The following is a 21,161-nucleotide window of genomic DNA, read 5'->3' on the forward strand; positions in this document are numbered from 1 at the left end:
TGCATTTCGGAATAGACATTGAATACAGTTTTGAGTTATCTAATATTAAATCTTATGTAGGCGATGCACACGACATATAAACGCAGTCCAAATTAACTTTTTATTTTGGGCAATGCTCATTAACTGGCCACTACGCTAACTAATGCAAAATGTCTTTTTAATGTGCTTGCCTAAGCTGGCCTACAGACAATACGACTAAAACATTTCAATCGTGTGGCAGCGTTCGCGCTCGCTTCTGAAATAAATGACCGTTGGCTTCCTCTTTACCAGATCTGACGGTGAGATGCCTAATCCTCTAAGCCGCACAGTTGCAGTGGAGTTAACTATGCTCAGCGACAACAACCGACCACAGCCGAAGCTGTTTGCACGCGGTGCTGATTGATTTACAATAAAGGGGGCGGACCACTTGCGTTTTCAATTCTCACACGCGATGACGTCAGATTAGCGCTTTCTGTTCTAATCGGGAATACGGCGTTTGTTGCATAATCGCTTCGGAGATCTAAGCGGAGCAGAAAGCACCATTTGCAATGGACACGACACCGACCGGCGACTAAAATACTCCAGGGGCAGCGCACAGGCCTAGGCTTTTGCCCTGACGTTTGCTGTGGAAATGGCAGCCGATTACCAGTGTCCCACAAGGGACAATGCAATATCGCAGGGGCCTGTGCAGCTGGCAGATACGTTACTTACCAGTGATTCCATTTCGGCATGCTTCGATCGCGTTATTGACGGAAGTGGCTTTAGAAGTTCGCAGGCGAAATAAACTTGTATGACACTTCATTTAATTAACCTTTGTGATTAGCGCAAATATTACACAATCGCTTTTTACAAAATTTTGGCAAACATACCTTGGCAAACAGAGCTAGTACCATGTTTGCCATTTCTCTGCCTATATCGCTTGAAATCAATTTTACTCACGTACGTAAAACCACATTCCTACAACAAAAAGTCAATTTTCATTCAAGCCCGAATTCCAATTCCTTGACAATATAGCTATTCCCGCAGAATAAGTTCCTAACTACCGACACAGTGGCACACAAAATACCAGCCAGTCGCCTCTGGAATTTACTGCCGAATAAGCTTAGGTCGTACAATCTTATACGTCACAGACACATAATCTGCTGTAAACAAACCTTCTGTAGGTGCTGATATCACGCTCTATATAAGCATCGACGGCTGGCACACCTTTTTCTCACTGATTGCTACAATCCTGCCAATTGATTATTAAACTATTGCTCACAGCTTGACTCCATGAATAATTTACAACTCATTTCGCTGTTTGCAACACAGAACTTCCCCTATACACTCATTACCGCGACGCAGCATACAAAATTGATTGACGTTTTACGCCAAGGTCGCAGTTGCCGTTATAGTTAACCTCTGATAAATACTCAGTTGCCCCATTTACGCTTATACTTTAAAAACGCAACAATATTTGTTGCAAGACTGAAACATGTAAAAAATCAACTTATTTTTTCTGACCCACCCTTTGTCACACGATGAGCCCGTTTGTTTTGGCGCTGGTTGTGCATATACACAAGCCCGTTTGGATTTCAAACCGAACTGTTTGCGCCGAAAAAGTGCTTCTGCGACATTTTTGTACTGTGGTCTACTTGCAATTTCATTGGCTCTCTTGCAAAGCTTCGCGTCAATCTTAAAGGCGATTATCCTGTCATTTCAAGCACTGACTCAGACTGCAGTCGAGGCGGTACTGAAAGCAATATTGCGGAACTGGTACATCGGCGTCGAACCATAACATCGCCGGGGTCCGGGTATGGGTTACCGGCGAATTGTTCCTCCGCACGCCGGGGGTCGAACGAGCGGACCTGGGTTCCACCGGTGCTGCCTCGTTGGTCTCAATTCGAAACTCATATCGCGTATCGGTTTACCACTGGCACGAGAACGCTGTTGTTCAATCGACCACTGGCTGTTGTGTCGTACAACCTTATGTCGTGTCTATTTCCGGACACATTGTAACGAGTTTTTGTTGTCCAGCACCGGTCTTGTTGTCAGTGTATTTGTCACCCGATTTGGCCAATGACACATAGCGAATGGTAAAATCACCGGATGATGATTGCTTGCGTTTTGGTTTTGTACCTGGTTGCCTAATGCGTTGAAGCAAGTCCGAAATTCCCTGTTAAAAAGTTTTTTTTTTGCTTGATACGTTATGGCTCGTCTTTGTAGAAGTCGTGAAAAATCAGAATTAGAAACTGAACACAAACACAGCATGTATAGGTATAGGTAGAAATTTATCATTAGCCAACAACAATACAGCGTTTGAGGTTTCAAATTTTTCAATCTTCGAGGCTGCTTACGTTACACATAGGAAAAAAATTCCCGCAATATTTTAGGATGTTGCATGCACGCAACGCACATCCTCTTCTGCCGTTCTATTTTTGCCCATCTTTTCTGAGGATCAACGTTCCACAAACCGAGCTGCATTGGGTTGGTGGTCATTTAGGTTTGCAACTGCGCAAGCCATTGATGTCAGCGTTGTACGTAACAATACACACTTGACAAGTGCCGTTGCAAATCCGAAGTAAAAACTTTCATGTACTTATAAACAGTTGATTTGTAGTTCATCTATGTTCTTTCAGCAAATGCCTGGGTACTTTCATTTTCAAGCCTGTGTTCAACCGCTTGTCAATCAAGGACAGGCTTTGATAAGAGTGGAAGTCAAACCGGTCCAAAAAACAACAGTTTTGAAAACTGTCTAAACAAAACAATTCTTAAGTGTCCGTTGGCGGTTGGCCCAGATAAATCTTTGCTGATCACTTTGTCACTCACCCATCAGACACAATGGGTTATATTTACGTTAGACAGCTAATATATTGCGGTTTAGCAACAGTAGCCCGCCCCTATTGATGTATTTTGGTTCGTTGAGCAACGGGTCGGACGTCTCCTTTATTAATTTCAGCTTTAGCTTGTTCATTATCATTGACTGTGTCATCACAATGAGTTGGATCCCTTGTGGAATACAGAAAACAGCTCTGCAAAATGCCCAAAGGTAAGTGTGCTAAATATAGTCGTGAAAGTTTAATTAAACATAAAATTGCCATTGACTGTATTACAAGCATATGCAGCATTCGTATGACTTACATGCTTTTTAGTTTCTGAGTAAGATTGTAGACTGCTGTTGTAGCCTACTGTTGTACGAGATCCACTGCTGCTGAAATAAAAATTTTGTCACCGTTGCTTTGTCACCTGGTTGTATCGTTGTGCAAAATACAATTTAACTGGAACTTGTTATATGCGTGGACTACAATGAAATACACTTTGTGACCTGTTTGGTTCTTTGATAAACGCACCCTACATTGAAAAATAATCTTTCTGTTTTATCGAAAGACAATGCAGTGAATTATAAATTTACAAATTTACTTAATGATGACGTGGAAATTTATTTGTAAACGTTCTGAATATATTTATAAACATAACCACCATATTTTATCACTGAAAAGGTGTATTTGAAGGAATGTTTTTCAAACATTTGGAAAAAGTTTTGTTTTTATTCAAGCATGACAAGTTTGCTCATGCGTATTAAACGTACGCACTAAAGCGTGAAACGTTTTGGGTTTGGGAGGCAAAGTTTCCGCGATTATAGTTACAAAGGTTTTGGTTTGTTTGTTTGTTGAAGCTGAAACAACGAGATTAAAAACCTAAAGTGTACATAGTAAGGATGTTGTAATGCTATTGCAATGTTGCGTGGTAAATTTCTATCGTTTTTGATGTGAATTTATGAAGTTTGGACAATTGGAACCACAGACCAGGCAGGCAGGTTCAGGTCCAGATGGTAACGTCTAAAACTTTGGTCCCACTTTTCCCGATTATGCAGTGTTTGGTACAGTTTGTGGAAGATGAATTTATTGTCATTTGTTGGATACTACTTGGGCAGGACCATTGCTATGCTACAGTTTTTTTTAAGCATTTAGCGTTAGATACTGTAATAATGAGAGATTTGTGCAAAAAGGATTGTATAATGTCTATAACTTTTAAAAGAATATTTATTTTTGACAGGTTCATTGTACTCATTCTAACAGAATAATACTAAAAAATATGAATCCAAAACTTGAATGGTCCACAAAAGAAAAGCTTTCTTTATCTTCTTATGTTTTACAAAGTGGCAATCAGCACTGGTAAGATATGGCAACCAGCTGTCTTTTTTAACACCATCAAAATAAAGAATTAAAAACGTTGGTTTTTATCAAATATTGCAAATGTAGTTGATTATATTTTTATGTCACAAGCGATAGTCCTTAACATGACATGTTATTTAATTTCTAATAATATTTAAAATTCAATGTTAGGTCTGGAGGTGTCACTCGGATGCTGAGGTCTTTGGGTGAACCTAATCGACCACCAGATTGGTTTAGTGCAAAAAACTGTGCACAACAATACACTGATTTAATTGAAGCTGCAGAAACACCAAGGTTGGTCTTATTAAAACATTTTTTCCTACTTCCTTTATGGCCGTAACTGCTAGTGCTTGGTAGATGCTGCCTTAACATAGAACAGGAGTGTCCAGCCAGTCAAATGCACACCTGATCCCAAGTTAATGCAAGTGGTTTAGCTAAGTTACCTTTTTTCATTGTTGTTAACTCAACAGTTGTTCCATGGCTGTTGCATATGTCCTTACAAGAATTTCTCTGTTTTGGTACATGCTGTCAGAGTGTGTGTTGACATCTGTTGTGTAAAACAAAATTAGTACCTAAGAATTCTATGACGCAAATGACTACATGCAAATAAAAAACAAACAAACGAAAATTAATACTTTGATCAGATTCCAAAATAACACTGCACTAATATAAATGGAAGGTGCACATGATATACTGTAGGCCAGGGATGCACAACCTAAGGCTATGCTGCCAAATGTGGCTTAAGTACATTTTTATGTGGCCACACAAGTATTTTGAATTACATGTATTGGCTAATTCTTTACAACTGTAATTGATAAATAAAAAGCACAGTGACTTTGTCAAGAGAAGTGTATCTGGTGCATAATTTGTAATGTAACTGATTAGACCAGCAGCAATGCCAACAGGAAATAAGCTGACCAGATTTTAGTTAGTAATGTTGACCCATTAGTTGACCCCATAAGATTGGTTGCCTTTATCGTTGTTCTTACATAAGAGGTTGGCCATCGTCGGCAATATGCAATTAACTGTAATTTTGTAGACGGAAAAGAGGTGAGCGATCTGAATCGAATGAATCAAGCTCAAGTGCAAGTTCTCCAGCCATTCTATCAATTGGTGATGCCATTGTTAGAAAGCTTACCCAGGAGCGGATCGAGGAAATTCGAAAACAAATTAGAAGTGAAAGAGCGAAATACAAAAAGTTAAAAAACACTTTGGCACAGGTGACAAATATGTTTATAAAATCTAAAAACTCAAAAAAATTCTTTAACACCAAAATATACAGATTGAGTCTGGAGACCTAGATGACAAATTGGATGAAATGATAGAGGAAATCCAAAGGTTGGTTGAGTGTTTTTAAAACTGCCAAATGTTTGTGAATGTAGTTTTGTATGAAAGTAATTTAACACTTGATGTTTACCACTGTGTTTTCTTGTTATAAGGGCAACTTCAGTTTAGTGCAGTGGTTCTTAACCTTTTTTCCTTGCTGCACCCCTTTCAAATCACTAACCAATTTTCGCACCCCCTTTCAAATCACTAACCAATTTTCGCTCCCCCTTCTGTAATTGCTTAAATAGAATAGACCTAACCAACCTTAACGATTCTGCATCTCCGCACCCCCTAGGAACAGTTCTCGCACCCCTTGGGGGTGCGTGCACCCCAGGTTAAGAACCCCTGGTTTAGTGGGTTAAAATTTGACCACTCAAAATGTCAGTTTTGTTTTCATTTGGTAGAAAAAAAGCTGAAGAAGCCCAAACCAAAACACCTGAGGCCAAGAATAATGAGGAAGTACAACCTGTTCAAGAAGTAGAAAATCAAAGTTTGTCAAATTTTATTCTATTTTTAAAAAAATCGAAACTAAAAGTGTTGTGCATTAGATGTTGTGATGGAGACCAGTAAACCTGATACAGCTGATGATAACACAACAACATCTGAAGAAATTCAACCAATTCCGGTTCCTGAAAACTCTGAACAAGATGTAAGATTAAATGATTGTAGTCCTGCAATATCAAACTCTTACATTTGCTTTTATGGTTTCCTGCTTAGAGTGAAACACTTACAATCCCTGATGATACACAAGAGTTGAAGGAGAATCAAGTTGAAATGGAAGTCGATGCAAATCAGGTAGGAAATAGAGACGTGCTGTATGTTAACATGTTTTTTCAATGGCTTGGTGTTCTTAAAAGGAGGAAAGCCAAGATTCTGAAACAATTGAGGACTCAGAAATGCTTCCCTTCGAACCTACTGTTAATGCAGAGGATTCTACAGAAGCGGCAACGGTTTGTGTCCCTGAAAACAAAGATCAGTCCCAACCGCCCTGCGAGGAAACAGCAACTAATGTCACAGAACTACAGGTGTTTATATTACAATTGGCTAAGTATCCATTGATAAGTAAAATGTATAACACAGTATCAATTTTAGGAGCTTACTGATACAGCCACAACAGGAGATCCCTTACCAAAGGAGGAGGATAGTGTATCCAAGCCTGTCATTGTGGACAACATTAATGATGAAGAGCCAACAGCTAATTCACCAGTGTGTGATGTTCCAGCACAAGAGCCTGAAACCACCAATCCTGATGTGGACGAGGATGTTCAGGATGTTCTCCCATCTCCTGATGTTGATTTGCCCACGGATGAAACCAGGACAGGTACTGTGGAGTCAGAGGAAACCACACAAGAAGAAAATGATCAAGTTGTGAACACCGAAACTAAAAATTTTGTGGCACCATTACCAGATACCCTGGAAAAGAAAGGAGATACGAAAGTACCAACAGCATCTGCACAAGAACATACTGTTGTAGTTCAAGAAAATCCAAATGTCGTGGCATCAGACTTTGTAGATACAACTGATAAAAATCAAGACATCGTCACTGAAACGGCAGAAGAGCCAGCAGATGCTCCATCAGTAACAGAAGATAACAAAGTGGAGGAGTCTGTAGTTGAAGATGATAATATTTCACATGCCAGTAATTCTGTTATTGGAGATGGAAACTTTTCAGAACAAAATGAAGGTATTACTTTCTTTCTAACCTACATATATGTATTTGTACTGTCAAAAAAAATTACATTAACTTTTGCAACAGGTGACACTGGCAGCATGGCAAGCACACCTGCATATATTGACAGCTTTCCAAGTAGTCCTGCATTGTCAACAACGTAAATAGATATACACAGTAAATATGAACATGGTTTCAAATACCATTTTATTACAGGAGTGATGCTGACCCAGAGGCTACTGCCAACTTCCGTGCATGGAAAAAGTCCATTATGATTTTGTGGAAACAGGTTGCAAGCCACAGGTGGGAGTCAAAACATTTTGAATGAGACAGTTTACACTCTATTATAACCTTTATTTTGTTGCAATAGATACGCCAGCTTGTTCTTGCAACCAGTCACTGATGACATTGCTCCCAACTACTCCAACGTTGTCTACAGGGCAATGGACCTGTCAACCCTGAAAAAGCATCTAGAAACAGGAGTGGTTAGTTTGTGGTAGAGTTTTCAGTGTCTCTGCTCACCCAATTTAAGAAGGAAAATTCACATAACGATGTTTGTATCTATTGCTAGACCTCGTTTCTGAATAGGCCTTAAACATACAGGCTACTTTATGTGCTTGCAAATTGATTCCACATTCCCATGTTTGTGGCCATTGCGTTGGAGTGTATGACACTATGACAACCAGATATTGACTGACTGCTGTTAAATTATGAAGTTATTTCTGTTTCAGGTGCGAACGACCAGCGAGTTTCAGCGCGATTTAATGCTAATGTTCCAGAACGCTCTTATGTACAATAATCGGGAACACGATGTCTACAAGATGGCGCTAGACATGCAGAAAGACGTCATGGATCAAGTTGCGGTAAGTATAACGTCTGTAACTTCGTTCTCTTACTCATTGTTTAAGCTGTGCCTTTTTTACACAACGTAAAAGCAACAGTGCAATTATATTTAGATGTTTAGGTCATCACTGTTTATTAAGGAAACTTATGATGTCAAATACTCGATATATATATATATATTTTGTAAAACTGTTTTTGTGACCTTTTTTTATTTGACTCACCTTGCATTTTCGGAATAGCGTTTTTTTAACTTGCAGCCCTTTTTCTGTAGCAATTTTTGGCAACCCAATTGATGATGGAAACTGCTCAACAGTCAACGCCCAAAGGTCTGCGAAGAAGCACACTGCGCAAGTCGGCCATGAGCGAAAAGGTAGGCTACCACTCACATTTTCCACGAAATTCCTCCCAAATAACCAGCACCCCTTCTACAATTATTCATGTTCTTGTACTTAGAGAGACGGCGAACCCAACAAGGTGTCGGCATCGGCCGATATGTTAATCGCGCTACTTGTACGGTACTCACAGCTAACTTTTACTTTGCGCACTGACACTTTTGGTTGTATTTTTGCACGGGTTGGGTTGACTCACGTTTTAAACGTTCGCTGAGGTGTATCATTCGTACTGAATGTTTTATGTGATGTGATTGCGAGACCTGAAACAGAACTGCCTTGTATATTGAAACAGAACCCCTTTCAATTAAACAGAATTGTTTAGCTGTTTTTTCATCTGTTTGCTCTATGGTACAAAAGATGTCTGTAGCAGCATTTTTTAAAGTATTTTTTAAAGTCGCCTAATTTAATGCTGACAGTCGTTGTAACAAATTCTGTGAATTTGAATAACACGGAATCGTAAAACTGTAAAAAGGTGTAGATAGGTTAGTCCATTTTTGCTTGTTTCAAATTAAATCGCCTAAAAACAACGCTCCGCCTAATTCCTTATTTGGCCCTGATCACGAACTTTGCTAAATTAAACGATTTCAGTCAAATCCTTCGATAATGGATGTGGTTTAGAAACCAAAACCAGTTTAGCATGTGTGAGGGGAGACAGTGTTACATTTGGAACAACTACAAACGCCCCTAACAATACAACTCATAATGGATTTCCTGGGTTCTAATTGCTTGCGTAAACTATACGTATAATCACTGGGATCGATTTGCAGACAATTGATCGTCGTTGATCGCCATGTTAGGCGTTGTTTTGCAGGGTGATTTTGCACGAATCAAGTAGATTATAGACAAGTTCCCTTTAAATCAGTGTAAAACGGCAAGAAATGCACACTTTCCAATTTAAAATGATTTCTAAATGACTTGATTTATGTTCAAACAAATTCTTCGGCAAAAGCTTAATTCATATTTTTTTAATCAACTCTTTGTATAGTTGACTGCACTTTTTTGGTTTGCCTTCTTTTTTCGTTCGTGATGAAGTTAGCAAGGGATGTTAGTTTTATTTGTGGTTTGGAGTCAAACTCGTGAATTTTCTCTCCTCCAACGTGAAATATTCTCTTGTAGACCGGTTTGCCTGCGGTATTAAATAATGAACTTTGTATTTTTCTTTTTCTCAGGTCAGCGAGGCACGGAGCAAGCGGACGGCAGCCATCGAAGGCGAGATGAAGTTTATGAAGAAGAAGCCGCCACACGAGTGAGCCACAGTGCACGCAAAATTCGACGTGCAGAACTAATCGGTTTCGGCACGGATTAAACATGCCCCTGCGGTCGCTATGGCGACGAGTTGGCGCGCCGAGACCACGTTAGTCGTAAAATCCCAGTCCTGAAGAGAAACCTTAGATGTTGGATGTCACTGCCACTGATGATATTTGCGCAACCTTCAATGTGACGCCGAACTTCAATTCTGGGATGGGTGGGAACGTGGGGTTGAGGCCCTGACGATGTGGGGGCGTCGTTTGATTTAACGAGGGCGCGCACTCTTATTCACACCTCACCCTGTCAACACAGTAAACGTGCGCCAATAAATTCCCGAACAGTCACGCAGGGTTTGCGTATTTTCGTTTTTATCACCTTGGGTGACATTCTTTCGGTACTCGCCCGCCAATGAAACTGCTGTTTGGACGGAAATATTAGCGTTGGCAAGCGCTGTTCTGTCGTCCCAAACCCCAAAACAAGGGCGTGCGAAATTTTACGACCGTTTATTTGAAGTTTGATGACTGCCACTGCCGGAAAACGCTAAATATACACTGCCCAAGCACATGTTGTCCATGTATGTCGGGATGTATTTTTTTAACTACAGCCAATCATTAGCGACAGCATAAGAAAACCTAAACCAATAAAGCAGATGGATTGAAGCGACCGGGAAACGAACCCTGGGTCGGTGAGAAAGCAGGAGAAACGGCTTTGTGTGTTGGTCTTCACCTTGCACCGCCTGAAAATTCCCGGATTGCTTTTGACTATTTGCCAGAGGATTGACACGCAATACCTGCAACCGGCTCCATGTTGGTCGACATTAATTTGCTCGCGACATAAACGATAATCAGATTAGAGAAGCAACTTACCGTCTGATGGCGGCGGGACGGGCTTGTTTCGTCAATAAACAGGCATCCATGAGCTTGACGGGCGCGGTAAGGCGATCTCCGGCGTCAGTCGCAAAATGTTTACTGTTGTATCAGTTCAATGGCGGCGCCCGACTAATCATTTTCGCCCAGGCGAAGCAAATACAAATCTAATCTGTATTCAAATCTCGAAAAATCTGAGGTAGCTGTGCTTGCTATATAGAGACTGGTAACGGTTTGCGTGATTGTAAACCTACCGATTTGGGTGAGGCAAATGACCGCACAATGTTAAGTGTTATTGTTTATTCGATAGCGGTTCAACGCCCATTTTCCGGTTACTTGCTTGAGTTTTGGAGATAGTGGAACCGAATTGTGTGCGGTTAACAATATGTTAACTTTCTTCAAAACTGCCACAAACAATTTAGCACTTTTTTGCAGTGTCTATTTCTCAGCGTTTTGACCCAAAACCTAATGGAATCCAAAACGAAATTACATTTAAGTCAGTTTTGCAACAAACAAAAATGCAGCTACTGCTTCAAGTTAAACGGGTTTCAAGTTTTTGTTAACCCGCTCTTCATCGTAAGAAAGCTTATAATGACAGCGCTTGGAAGTTTGATTGGCACTAGAATTTCAATCGAAAATTTACAAAAAATACATGCCAAAGTCAACACCTGCAAACTAAATCGGCAGCTATCTAAACAGCAGTGATATTGTTTTAAACAACTTTGACGCATGTAAATCCTAATTTTCAATTTTTGCTCCAAAGAAAATAGATGGTATTTCTGAAGCTTTAATATTGTCTGTTTTGATAACTATGTTTTTATGCACTCCCATAGCATTGCGGCGCTTAGTAAATAAGTTGCATCAGCTTGTTTGGGCAGACGTGTTTATATTTCTTGCGTGGAAAGGCATTTTCACAGACAAAACACATAGCGTTGCCTAAAGAAGCCGCGGGTTAAATATCTTCGTGTTTTCGGTCTTCTCCCGTTGCGAGCAATATTAGTAGAACACTGGAGTCAATCCATACATCATAACTCTTGGCGTGGCCGCAGACTTGTGGAATTCAGGCAATGCGAGCAGACCATCTTTATTCCCATGTTTTCCAAATCTATTTTTGGCTCAGCGAAGACCCGATTTTAACGATCGACTGAAGCAAGTCTCTCCTGGCCTCTGTAATTATGTCGGGGTCGTGTTATTTTGGGTCGAGGGCCTGCCGGCGTGACGTTTCATATGGCACTTTTAGGTATTTGCCTTCGTGACGTAGTTGACGTAAATGACGATCGGCAGGTGTGCACACTTGCCACGTCACGTCGCCGCAGTTCGCGAGAGAGACTTCGGGTTTGATTTACTTCACAGCGCTACCACATGTTTTGCTTCTACCCACCAACAAACATTTCCAGTGTTTGTCAGTCGCTGGTTTTCGGTCTGCACCTGTTCTTTTGCCAAGCGCACAGGAGATGTGCTTCTCGCGATCTGCGGGGTTGTTTGTTTGAAAGAGGTCCGCTTTGCAAACAGGCTGCGTCGCCGTAACGCTTTGTTCCAGATGTGAACGACCTTGGAATGCTGGAGATGCTTCTCGGGTTTACGACGCCCGGAAAAACACGCCTTTGAAGGAGGCACCGACATCCCGTGGCATCGCGTGCGCTCTTGCAAGGGCTGCGAGCCCCACCCTTGCGACGCTCACACGGCGAGTGGCTAATGTTGCACCTGTGTTTGCCGAGGTCTCACTCAGTGATAAAACGATGTGACCTGCACCCTGTCGTTGATACTCAGTAATTGACCGCGTTTTCAGATGCAATAAATCAAAATCCAAGAGTACTCAACAACGCGGAAACGTCACAATAATGACATTTTTGCATTGCAATGCCTATAATATTAACTTTGTGGTAACCAATGGAATTCGCAGTCGTGTGCCCAACAACAAACAACCCCTCCCAGAGTTTCCATGAAATCCAGCAATAAACTACATCGTGAGCGAGAACATCAAAGTCGTGTTTTGTCTGCTCGTGGAGATGCAGGTGTTTCCCCGTTCGTTACCTTTTCCCGGGGCGTTTTTGTTTTGAATCACGACGAAAACAGAACTCTTCCGCTCATGATTTCCCGTCGTGATTTGAGCGAAGTTACATGTCGTGTCTTTTCCGCCACCATTTTGTATCGTTAAAGCTAGTTCTCAGAAACGTTATTGAAAACGACTTTCAGGACCATCAAAGCATACGCTTTAATTTGCTTTCCGTGGAAATTGTGTTTTGTGGGTAAATTTGGTAGTGAACGAAATGTATTATAATCACCGCTCCTCTACATTAAAGACGGCACGAAATCCTCAAGCCCGGTTTCCTAGTCTGGTGAACTCGGCCACTCTAAAAATAACCGAATGTTGCCCCCCCAAAAAAAAGATGTGGGTTACGTCAATCAAAAACGCTAGCTATGAGAAACACAGCATCAAAAGCAAAAACAACGAGTTTGCTAACGACTTAAAGCCTTGATTAAACATTTTTCAAAGTTTGCTTTTCGATACTTAAACTTTGTCCTGTCGTTACTTTATCTCGATATGTTTTCCGAGATGTGTACGTGCCCGAATTAGGGCTGTTTTTTATCACGGTTTATCCCAGTGATCGGGATAGAGCCAAAGGTATGCACGCGATGTTGGCTTACGAAAGGAGGAACTGGGAAATATTCGGCCGGACTTGAATTTACGACGCTTCTGTTTGCCCAAGCCGTGTGTAATGTGTTCGATAACGTACCTACTATCGGCAGCTAGAGTCTGTATCTTATCTCCTATGTCAAGTCCCCCGGGTCGTGCAAAGGTGTTCTAGGTGGGGTTCGTTTGACTCATTGACCCGGTTCCGGGCATAACACCCTTCTCCCCCTATGCGCTAATGCTGTATCGTGTCACTGGCAGGAACTTTTTAAACTGTATTGAGGTCGACGCCTTGAGGAGCATAAATCTATAAGCCATTTCCATCCGCGTGTGGTCTTGTAAAGTTCCCCTCTCTCTTCGTTTTTTAAACCGCCGCTTTTCGAACAAGAGTCTATAGGCATGACATCACGCACGCCCTGTCAGCATGAATGACATCTTATGTATATTCTGCAGGTGATGACTCTTTGCGGACGTGTGCATAGTTTTTAAAGTGCAAACAAAACAGGAAGCTCTCAATTGCGGTCTGCTTGGTGCCAGGTGCCGAGGCCGGGCGCTTGTATATCCACGTATTATGCTTTCCGTAGTGCTGTCCTATCTCCCGAGATCTGCATGTGAACTTGTACTAATAGCATTCGTACGTCATAGCGATACGGTCGTGGGACCTTGATGGTAAATTTGGTCGGAGCGTGCTTACTTTTCTCTGCCCCACTCCTTTTATGTCGCAGGCTATTGTTTTGCCGACCACATTTTACCGTGACACTGGGGGTACAAATGTACACAGGGTCGGCACGCGCGCTCCGAACCGGGCCATGTTTAACGTCATACATGGGTGCATTGTGCGCGAGGTTTAGACAGAACGTCGGAAAGAGACACAAAGTCTCTTGTTTCATGTGCAGAGTGCCCGGTGATGGGCGTTGGTGGGCAGAAGGTTCGTTTGTCGAGCAAGGCATGTCGCGCACCTTCAAAAAGGCCATTCTTACAGCATTGACACTACGAGTGGGATGACCTGGCGGTCGGGCGCTTTGACCACTTCAACGCGATCCCGACGGCATTCTGCGGCAATTAACAAGCGGCCGACGTTTCAGATGATACAAGCACGAATTTTTACATAGCCGTGTATTGTTCACGTAGTTTGTCAACAATTCCTTTAACAAAAGCGCACACAGGTTTTTCGAGCCAGGTGCGTCACTGCGGCGCGAAAAATAGAACACAATAACGTCATCGGTATATAAACGATGCGATTCCAACAGTGTTGTCATAACAATTGTTAAATTCGACTCCTTTGAAGGTTACGATGCTCAAATACCAAACAGAGGGTCTGTTTTCCGGAATTTACCTTTTTGTGAAGGCTCATATCCGAAAGCGTGTAGCCTAGATATTTGTAAAAAATCGTCTGCAACCAAAGTCAACAAACACGCCTTCAGCACGCAAGGAATTCGCCTAGCCGGTGCCTTTCTTCGCGGAGATGCAGAAGGTGATGAGTGCTGTCCAACTGACGCCATGCCACCGACGCCCCGCGAAACATTCATCAGCGGGTTAAGCCGTCGCGTGCATTGAAGTGGGGGAACGTGTCTTCACAGAATGTAATCCAAGCCGGCGGTACGGCCCCGCCTATGCCGGTCAACCTGCAAATGAACTTATTGGGTAAACGCCACTCCACATAACTGCTGTCCAACTACTGGTTTTCTGTCCATTTTTGGGCGAGTTGTAGGGGCGCGCCGGCAACACGATCGGTCGACACTTACTCCTCGCGAAGAACGACCGCCGTGATGAGCTCGATTTCTGTAATAGAGGGCCGGAGTCCATGAACATTCACTGGAATGTTCAAAGGTTTTCCAAACAAAGTCTGCGGGGACACCCAATCAACTGCGCCGTTATCGCAATGATCAAACACAAGGCGGCCCGCGTCGTGGCACGCGACGGCATTGTACGTCACCCAGGCGACGCTGGAAACTAAAAAATGTTTCCGTTCTAGCTGCTACCCCATACAATGCAAGATTAGCTTTAGGTTGCCTTGAAATTAACAATATCTTATACTCCAGGCGTAACATCGTGTACAGCTTGAACGACGATCGAATACAAGACCGCAAATTAATTTGTCAGCCCGGCTAATGCAAAGCCCTGCCGACGGGCGTGACGTAACATCGGGACTGCCTTTTTTTGCGCGGGCCAATTCCCAAGTCCGAACAAGGATTCCTCGGGCGGTTACATATACAACGCCAGTACAGATTGGCTGACTTGTCACACAGACGGCGGTAGCGAACGTAGATTTCTCGGACTTATTGAACGTTTCAAATCGCAAAAGGAAATCGCAAAGGCTACAGTGCAGTGTTTTAAAGTTTTTGAAGAGTCAATTTGCAATAATCAGCAATTCAAGGTATCGCCAAGAAGCAGTTATTATGCAAAGCGCATACCAAAGGCTCGGTGGCGCCGATCGCAGCAAAATCGTATTTGTTTGTGCGTCTTAGCCTAATCGCACATAAACATATCGTAAATTCTGTTTTGAAAGCGATTGAGGTATTGAAAGTCAATAGTTTGACAAGCGTGTTGTAACTCGCTGAATTTATCACAGTGCAGTTAGTGCAGCTACGTTTATGGCATTTGACAGTGCGTGCATACAGTTGCAACCAAGCGCAACACGCATGGTATGGGTTTAGGAAACTCATGGTTTCAGCAGTAACCTAAAATTGCCTTTTGTTGTTGAAATTCCGACAGCCTGACAAACCGGCTTGATTTTCACGACAAATGTGCCTCGGCTTATCTGCTTAAGCGCAAATCGAGGCGAGGACAAAGGCGATTTGGGACTGGCACTGACAAGACACCTGTACTCGGGTCAAAGTTACACACCTTGCTATTGGACTGGGTTTGCCTTGGTGAAGCACTTCCCACGCTTTGAGTAACGATTGCAGGTATTTAGCAATGTTCGATCGAGTACTAAGGGCGTAAGGTTGCAATAACCCGCTTTCTTTTTGGTTAAGGAGCGTGCATCAACAATTGAAATCGAAACCAACCGCATCGTCAGCTTTCACGTCTAATCTTCACGCCGCGGTTGTCGCCGCAAGATCGCAAGGTGTAAGTCAATCGTTGAATAACAGCAAAATATTTGGACGACGTTGGTCGCTACAGCGAAACGAAGACGATGAGAGCCTTTTCGATCTCCTTAACCCTAACCTGCATGACTTTGTTGGTTATTTGCATGACACTGAACAACAGCTTCTCCGAAGCCGCTGGAAATAAGATGACAAAGAAACAACTAAGTAAGTTTACTGTCATGATCGATTGACGTGTTTTTGTCAGATTTTGTGGCATTAAGCATAAGTGAAAACACTAAATCAGTCGCTGTTTTCACTTGGACGTTTCCTGCAGTCATGAATTAATGACCCTGACTCTTCGCAGTCCTTTGTTTTATTTGCAAGAGACTCTATTAAAAATAAAAGTTGTTCCATATGATTACGTATACGTTTCTAATCCTTCAGCAAACCCTTCCCCAAATGAATAAAATATTTAAAATCTTAACACGAGATACATCGGCATTTTGCACACCCTGGTGTCAAAATTACGGAAACGTTGTTGCATTCTGTTTTGCGGCTGCAGACCCGAGGGATGAATGCAACCATGGCGCTTTTCACGTGAGCCCAATTAATCTGCGAAACCCTTGGCATACCCCTTGTGGTCAATTGTTTTCGCATGTTGCCTATTTGCACGGATCAAGACCATGAGTCATTAAACATACGTTTAGACACTGACGCGATACGGTAAAACTCGGTTTCCTATGTGCAAAAATCAAGTGGCTTTCCACACGAACATAAATCAACATCGCTCACTGTCAATGCGACTGTAATCCCGGTGGTTATGGCACCGCATTATCTCAGTCAATCCTTAAGCTAAACGCCTGTAAATTGCTGGTTACACTTGAAATCGGGATTGTAATAACGGGCCCCAGTTTCCTATTTGTGTGACAAGATACAAGAAATTGGGCGTGTCTCCTTGTTCAGTACAGCCACAGTGTATGTTAAAATCACATGACAGGCGGACATTTCAAATGTGCCCGGCCGTTCTACGACCGTCTGGTGCTAACATAGCCCATCTAAGGCAATAACAAAGGCGTGGACACAACAAGTAGCAACACCCCTTTTGGAGTTGCATTTCTCTTGGGACAGCAAGGCCAAGATGACCCCCTTTGACCCCGTTTGCGATTTCTATAGCGAAGGTTTTAAACAAACTCACGAAATCAAAGAGGTTTTGCGATCAATTAGGTGCAATCCGTAATTGTAACCTCTAGCGGCCTTTGATGAGAAGTTGCACTTGTTGTTGGTGTAAATTTTGAAGGCGGGCAAACGCGCGGAATTCACTTTTGTGCTGGGCTGTTGGCGACACGATCAAGCCGTTAATTCTCCTAAAAAATGAAGATTACAGAGATCGCTTGTTCAACATATCCCCGTGGGACTCGTTGTGCCTAGAAGCGGGCGGGCCAGACGCCGCTCAACGCCAGCACACGTCAGCAACTAACCTGGGACTGACATCAACGTACAAATTGGTCACAGCCCCGACCCAACAAATCAACGTTGAATGACATGCCGCGGTGGGCACGCGCTGGTTGCAAGTCTCCTGCGAAAATGCGTGGCGCTATACAAACCTACTGCCCGTTGCCACGAACATAACAAGGGTCTTTGTATATATACGCAAGGTTTCTTCACCTGGGTTTATAAACCCTTTTGGTTTCCTTGTTATGGAATACACTTTATGGACTGAACGAGTTCTTGACCGAAAACACGCCTCCTTAATTTCGATTATTGCTAATGTTTTCTGCATGGAGTTCGAAACGAAAACAAGCGCCGCTTGGATTTACCAGCTGTACATATACATACACTACCTTGGCTATAATTACTATAAATCTTCCACGAGTTGCTAAACTGTTAGAACATCGGTTTTATTGGGTTTCACTTAAAAACATGTCTATTTGCAGGATCAATAGGTAAATGTTTATCGACAAGCAACCCAGTGGGATGCGACACCTTCAAATGTTTACAGAAGGCAAAACGGTGCAAGTTCGGCGAGCTAGCCAACCTCTGCTACAAGTTCACCAGCCTCGCCGATTCTTTCACCAAGCACGTAAGTCAGATCTTCGTATATGGCATCTCGTTATTTTCAGTAGCGGCGTCTGCACACCGCGTCACGTAGCGTCCGAGATGCTGAGCTGGAATTCTAGGGGGAGCGCCGCGTGTTTGACACACTCAAGGAAGATGTCAAACAGCACCTCCGTTCGCGAAATAAGCCGATGCATCACGTTGGTCTCGCGAATAACCAAGGATATCGCCCTAATTCAAAAGAGTTTGTACCGTAAGGCCGACTGGAGACCGCACATAGCGTAAGCGCCGGGAGTAGACCTGGTGGAACATAAGACAGACATGGGACGGTAGACAGGCAACAGACCTGCGCGTTGAAAAAAGACCACACGAAACCGTGACGAGTCAGCCTGTGTCATGTGCTCTCCTGTACCATGGAGAGGTCAATGTTGTGAATACATTAAGTCACAAAGTAGTGTTTTTCCTGTTCTTTGTCCGCATTTACCACCTGCGGCATTGTTTATCGCGTTGGAATCACTTACAGTGCGAAAAGAACAGGTGATACTGTGCCGGATGTTAATAATGGGTACAACTTCGCATTGGACTGCCTTCTGCTTGCAAACTTTGCCTACAGCCTCATAAAATCCCTTTTCAGAGTTTACGATTCTTAGAATTCGGTCAAATGCAGTTGTGTACCTAAGTGCGTAAACGGCGACGTTTGCTTTGCAAGGGCGTATACTCTACGCTCGACAAAGGTCAGCGGCGCGTTCCAATCGTCACCCGCACGCAGTCAGTGGGCTAAGCGCTGTGTGACCGATGCTTGTTAAAACGTGTCGCGTAAACACACCAACTCGGGCGCAGCGTTTACGCTTCTGGCACAACCTGGGCTTCGGATCTGTGGCACCGAGTTCAACGCGCCGCCACTTTAATCCCGGCCTATCATGATCCGATTGATCTTCTCCATTTTGTCGCAAGTATAACTGTTTGACGTTAATCCGATCAGTTCTGAAATCTGAGCGTCAGCCGTCGGCTACTTGGAGCCAAGGTTGCACCTGATCGGCGGCAAGCGTCATGTATTGTCAATCATCCTGATCTGTAGAAACGTTGTCCAAATTACTGTTGCTGCTCATCAAATTATTCGTTTTTATAAATTTGCAGCTATACTTCAGATTTCTTCTGTAGACGGGCTTGATAACTTTTAAAACAGCGTTGTAGTAAAAATTATGCGTTTGTTGTCCAATTTATGCTGTTCGCTTCGTTGTGAGAAATCTAATCAACAAAATTGGAATAAAAGTTCAACGCCAAACGACACATTCGTGTATTTTTTACATTACTTTCATTGGATGCTTGAACATGTTTTCGCAAATTTCTTTTTTCGAAAGACAAAAATCTGAACACCTTTATGAAATTTACAGGGAAAGCGTTTTATCAAGAAATCTCTCCTCTGCAAGGCGAACCAAATCAAATCAAACTTTGCAAGTTGGGGTCGCGAATGTTCTACGGTTGACAAGAAAATCGCCGAGGTACAAAGCGAGTGTTACCAGAACAGCAGCCTATGTCGGATGGCCAGTTTGAACCACAAACCGCTAAAACTGGTTCTTCCCCCGGAGGAGGTGTTACTTAAAAGGTGGGTGTAAAATTGTAACAGGTGCAAAAGGTGCATTTACGGTGTTGACAGAACACGGTGATGGAAATTAATCCCTAAAATCGAAAGGTAACAACTGGTTATGCTGCTTTGAATCAGAAGTTTAGGAATTAAACGAAAAATGCTTTTGTTATTTGATACAATATAGATGAAAATATTTGATAAAAGTCCAATTAGATCGCGAAAATATGCCGTAGTTTGAAGTATCAAATCACATAACCATGTGCATGAGATGTTTATTAAAGTATTCTGCATTCTTTTACAAAACATATTTAAAGTACACTTATACGGTCATGCGAGTATAGAACGTCTTACTACGGTTCTTCACGGTTTCTGGTATAGCCTTGCATTTAATTTAGTGTAAGTTATTATTCGCATAAATATTAAGCAATTCCTTCACTTTGAAAAGCTAGCTTTTGTTTAAACCACAATCCCTAGTCAATAATCTAATATTTCCACTATTGGACACAGAACATCGTTGCAACTCTTTCGTGAGATCATGAACTGCGGTGGTAATGTTGCTTCCAAATTTCGAGATGCCGTGGCCTCCATTCTCGGTCAGTCTGTTCTGTCCACACTATTCTACCTACAGGACGGATCAGAAGCTCCATATACCGACCTAATTGCCAACTTGGTTGAGCGAACTTTGCCCAATCGGCATTCGTTTTTCGACGAGGGTGACTCAACAGTTTTATCCAGACACGTGAGCTGATACTGGTCTCCTATTGGTCGACGATGCGACTGGAACGTTCGTTGTCAGTTGCAAAGCAAAAACAGCACGCGGGGCTTAATTTCTAGGCCGGTGACTGATACAAAAGGGAATGAAATCGTGCCAAATTAGAAGAAAATGTCGGCAAATTCGTATTTGCAATTAAACAGTGCGAGCTAAGCATTGATGAAATGAACTCTAGACCTCGGATTTATCTTCAGTATATTTTGTGCCTTTTTTTGCGTATGCTTAAACTGTACCCGTTTTATGTTCCTTGTTGTGTGTTGATATATTTATAAAAGCCTTGGTTTGTTTTATTTGACAGTGCGTCCTTGGCCATACCTCTGTCTGTCGAAACTTCATGGTCTGAAACCAAACAACATGTTCAGTTATTTTTTTAACGGGTTAGGTTTACTTCAAAACAAGTCAGCTAACCTAATCAAGCCCTAATGCTATTAGAAACTTTATCCCGCAACGTTACGCGGGCTGTACTGGATCCTTAAAACCTAAACCTAGGTCACTATTTCCTGCTAAATCTAAAACCCTATAGACATGGATCTTAAGAACTGACGCCCTATCTGTTTTACACTGGCCGGAGCTTGTACACAGCGCTGCGGTAGGTATAGAAA

At 42.5% G+C, this 21,161-nt stretch overlaps 2 protein-coding genes across 5 annotated transcripts; both read left to right on the plus strand.

The window, feature by feature from the left end:
• Positions 1-2,936: 2,936 nt before the first annotated feature.
• On the plus strand, positions 2,937-10,173 carry LOC145223934 (uncharacterized). Of its 4 annotated transcripts, XM_080090348.1 has the most exons (18): positions 2,937-3,007; positions 4,015-4,133; positions 4,305-4,427; positions 5,173-5,353; positions 5,416-5,471; positions 5,864-5,949; positions 6,008-6,108; positions 6,177-6,254; positions 6,317-6,484; positions 6,552-6,780; positions 6,868-7,143; positions 7,216-7,288; positions 7,345-7,431; positions 7,499-7,613; positions 7,860-7,991; positions 8,243-8,341; positions 8,425-8,481; positions 9,533-10,173. In XM_080090348.1, the coding sequence occupies exons 2-18, from the start codon at positions 4,054-4,056 to the stop codon at positions 9,611-9,613; spliced, it is 2,022 nt and encodes a 673-aa protein (XP_079946474.1). In that variant the 5' UTR covers positions 2,937-3,007; positions 4,015-4,053; the 3' UTR covers positions 9,614-10,173. The 4 variants fall into 4 exon arrangements, with proteins under 4 accessions (XP_079946474.1, XP_079946471.1, XP_079946470.1 ...); XM_080090345.1 differs by having other exon boundaries at positions 2,938-3,007; positions 6,552-7,143; positions 8,425-8,486; XM_080090344.1 differs by having other exon boundaries at positions 2,938-3,007; positions 6,552-7,143.
• Positions 10,174-10,248: 75 nt separating this feature from the next.
• Positions 10,249-20,849, plus strand: LOC145223937 (stanniocalcin-like). Its single transcript, XM_080090353.1, has 5 exons — positions 10,249-16,021; positions 16,091-16,369; positions 18,079-18,224; positions 19,594-19,805; positions 20,295-20,849. Exons 2-5 carry the CDS (start codon positions 16,252-16,254, stop codon positions 20,533-20,535), a joined length of 717 nt encoding a protein of 238 aa, XP_079946479.1. The 5' UTR covers positions 10,249-16,021; positions 16,091-16,251; the 3' UTR covers positions 20,536-20,849.
• Positions 20,850-21,161: the final 312 nt, after the last annotated feature.

Source organism: Phallusia mammillata, chromosome 4, assembly GCF_965637545.1.
Source record: "Phallusia mammillata chromosome 4, kaPhaMamm4.hap1.1, whole genome shotgun sequence".
Classification (NCBI taxonomy): domain Eukaryota; kingdom Metazoa; phylum Chordata; class Ascidiacea; order Phlebobranchia; family Ascidiidae; genus Phallusia; species Phallusia mammillata.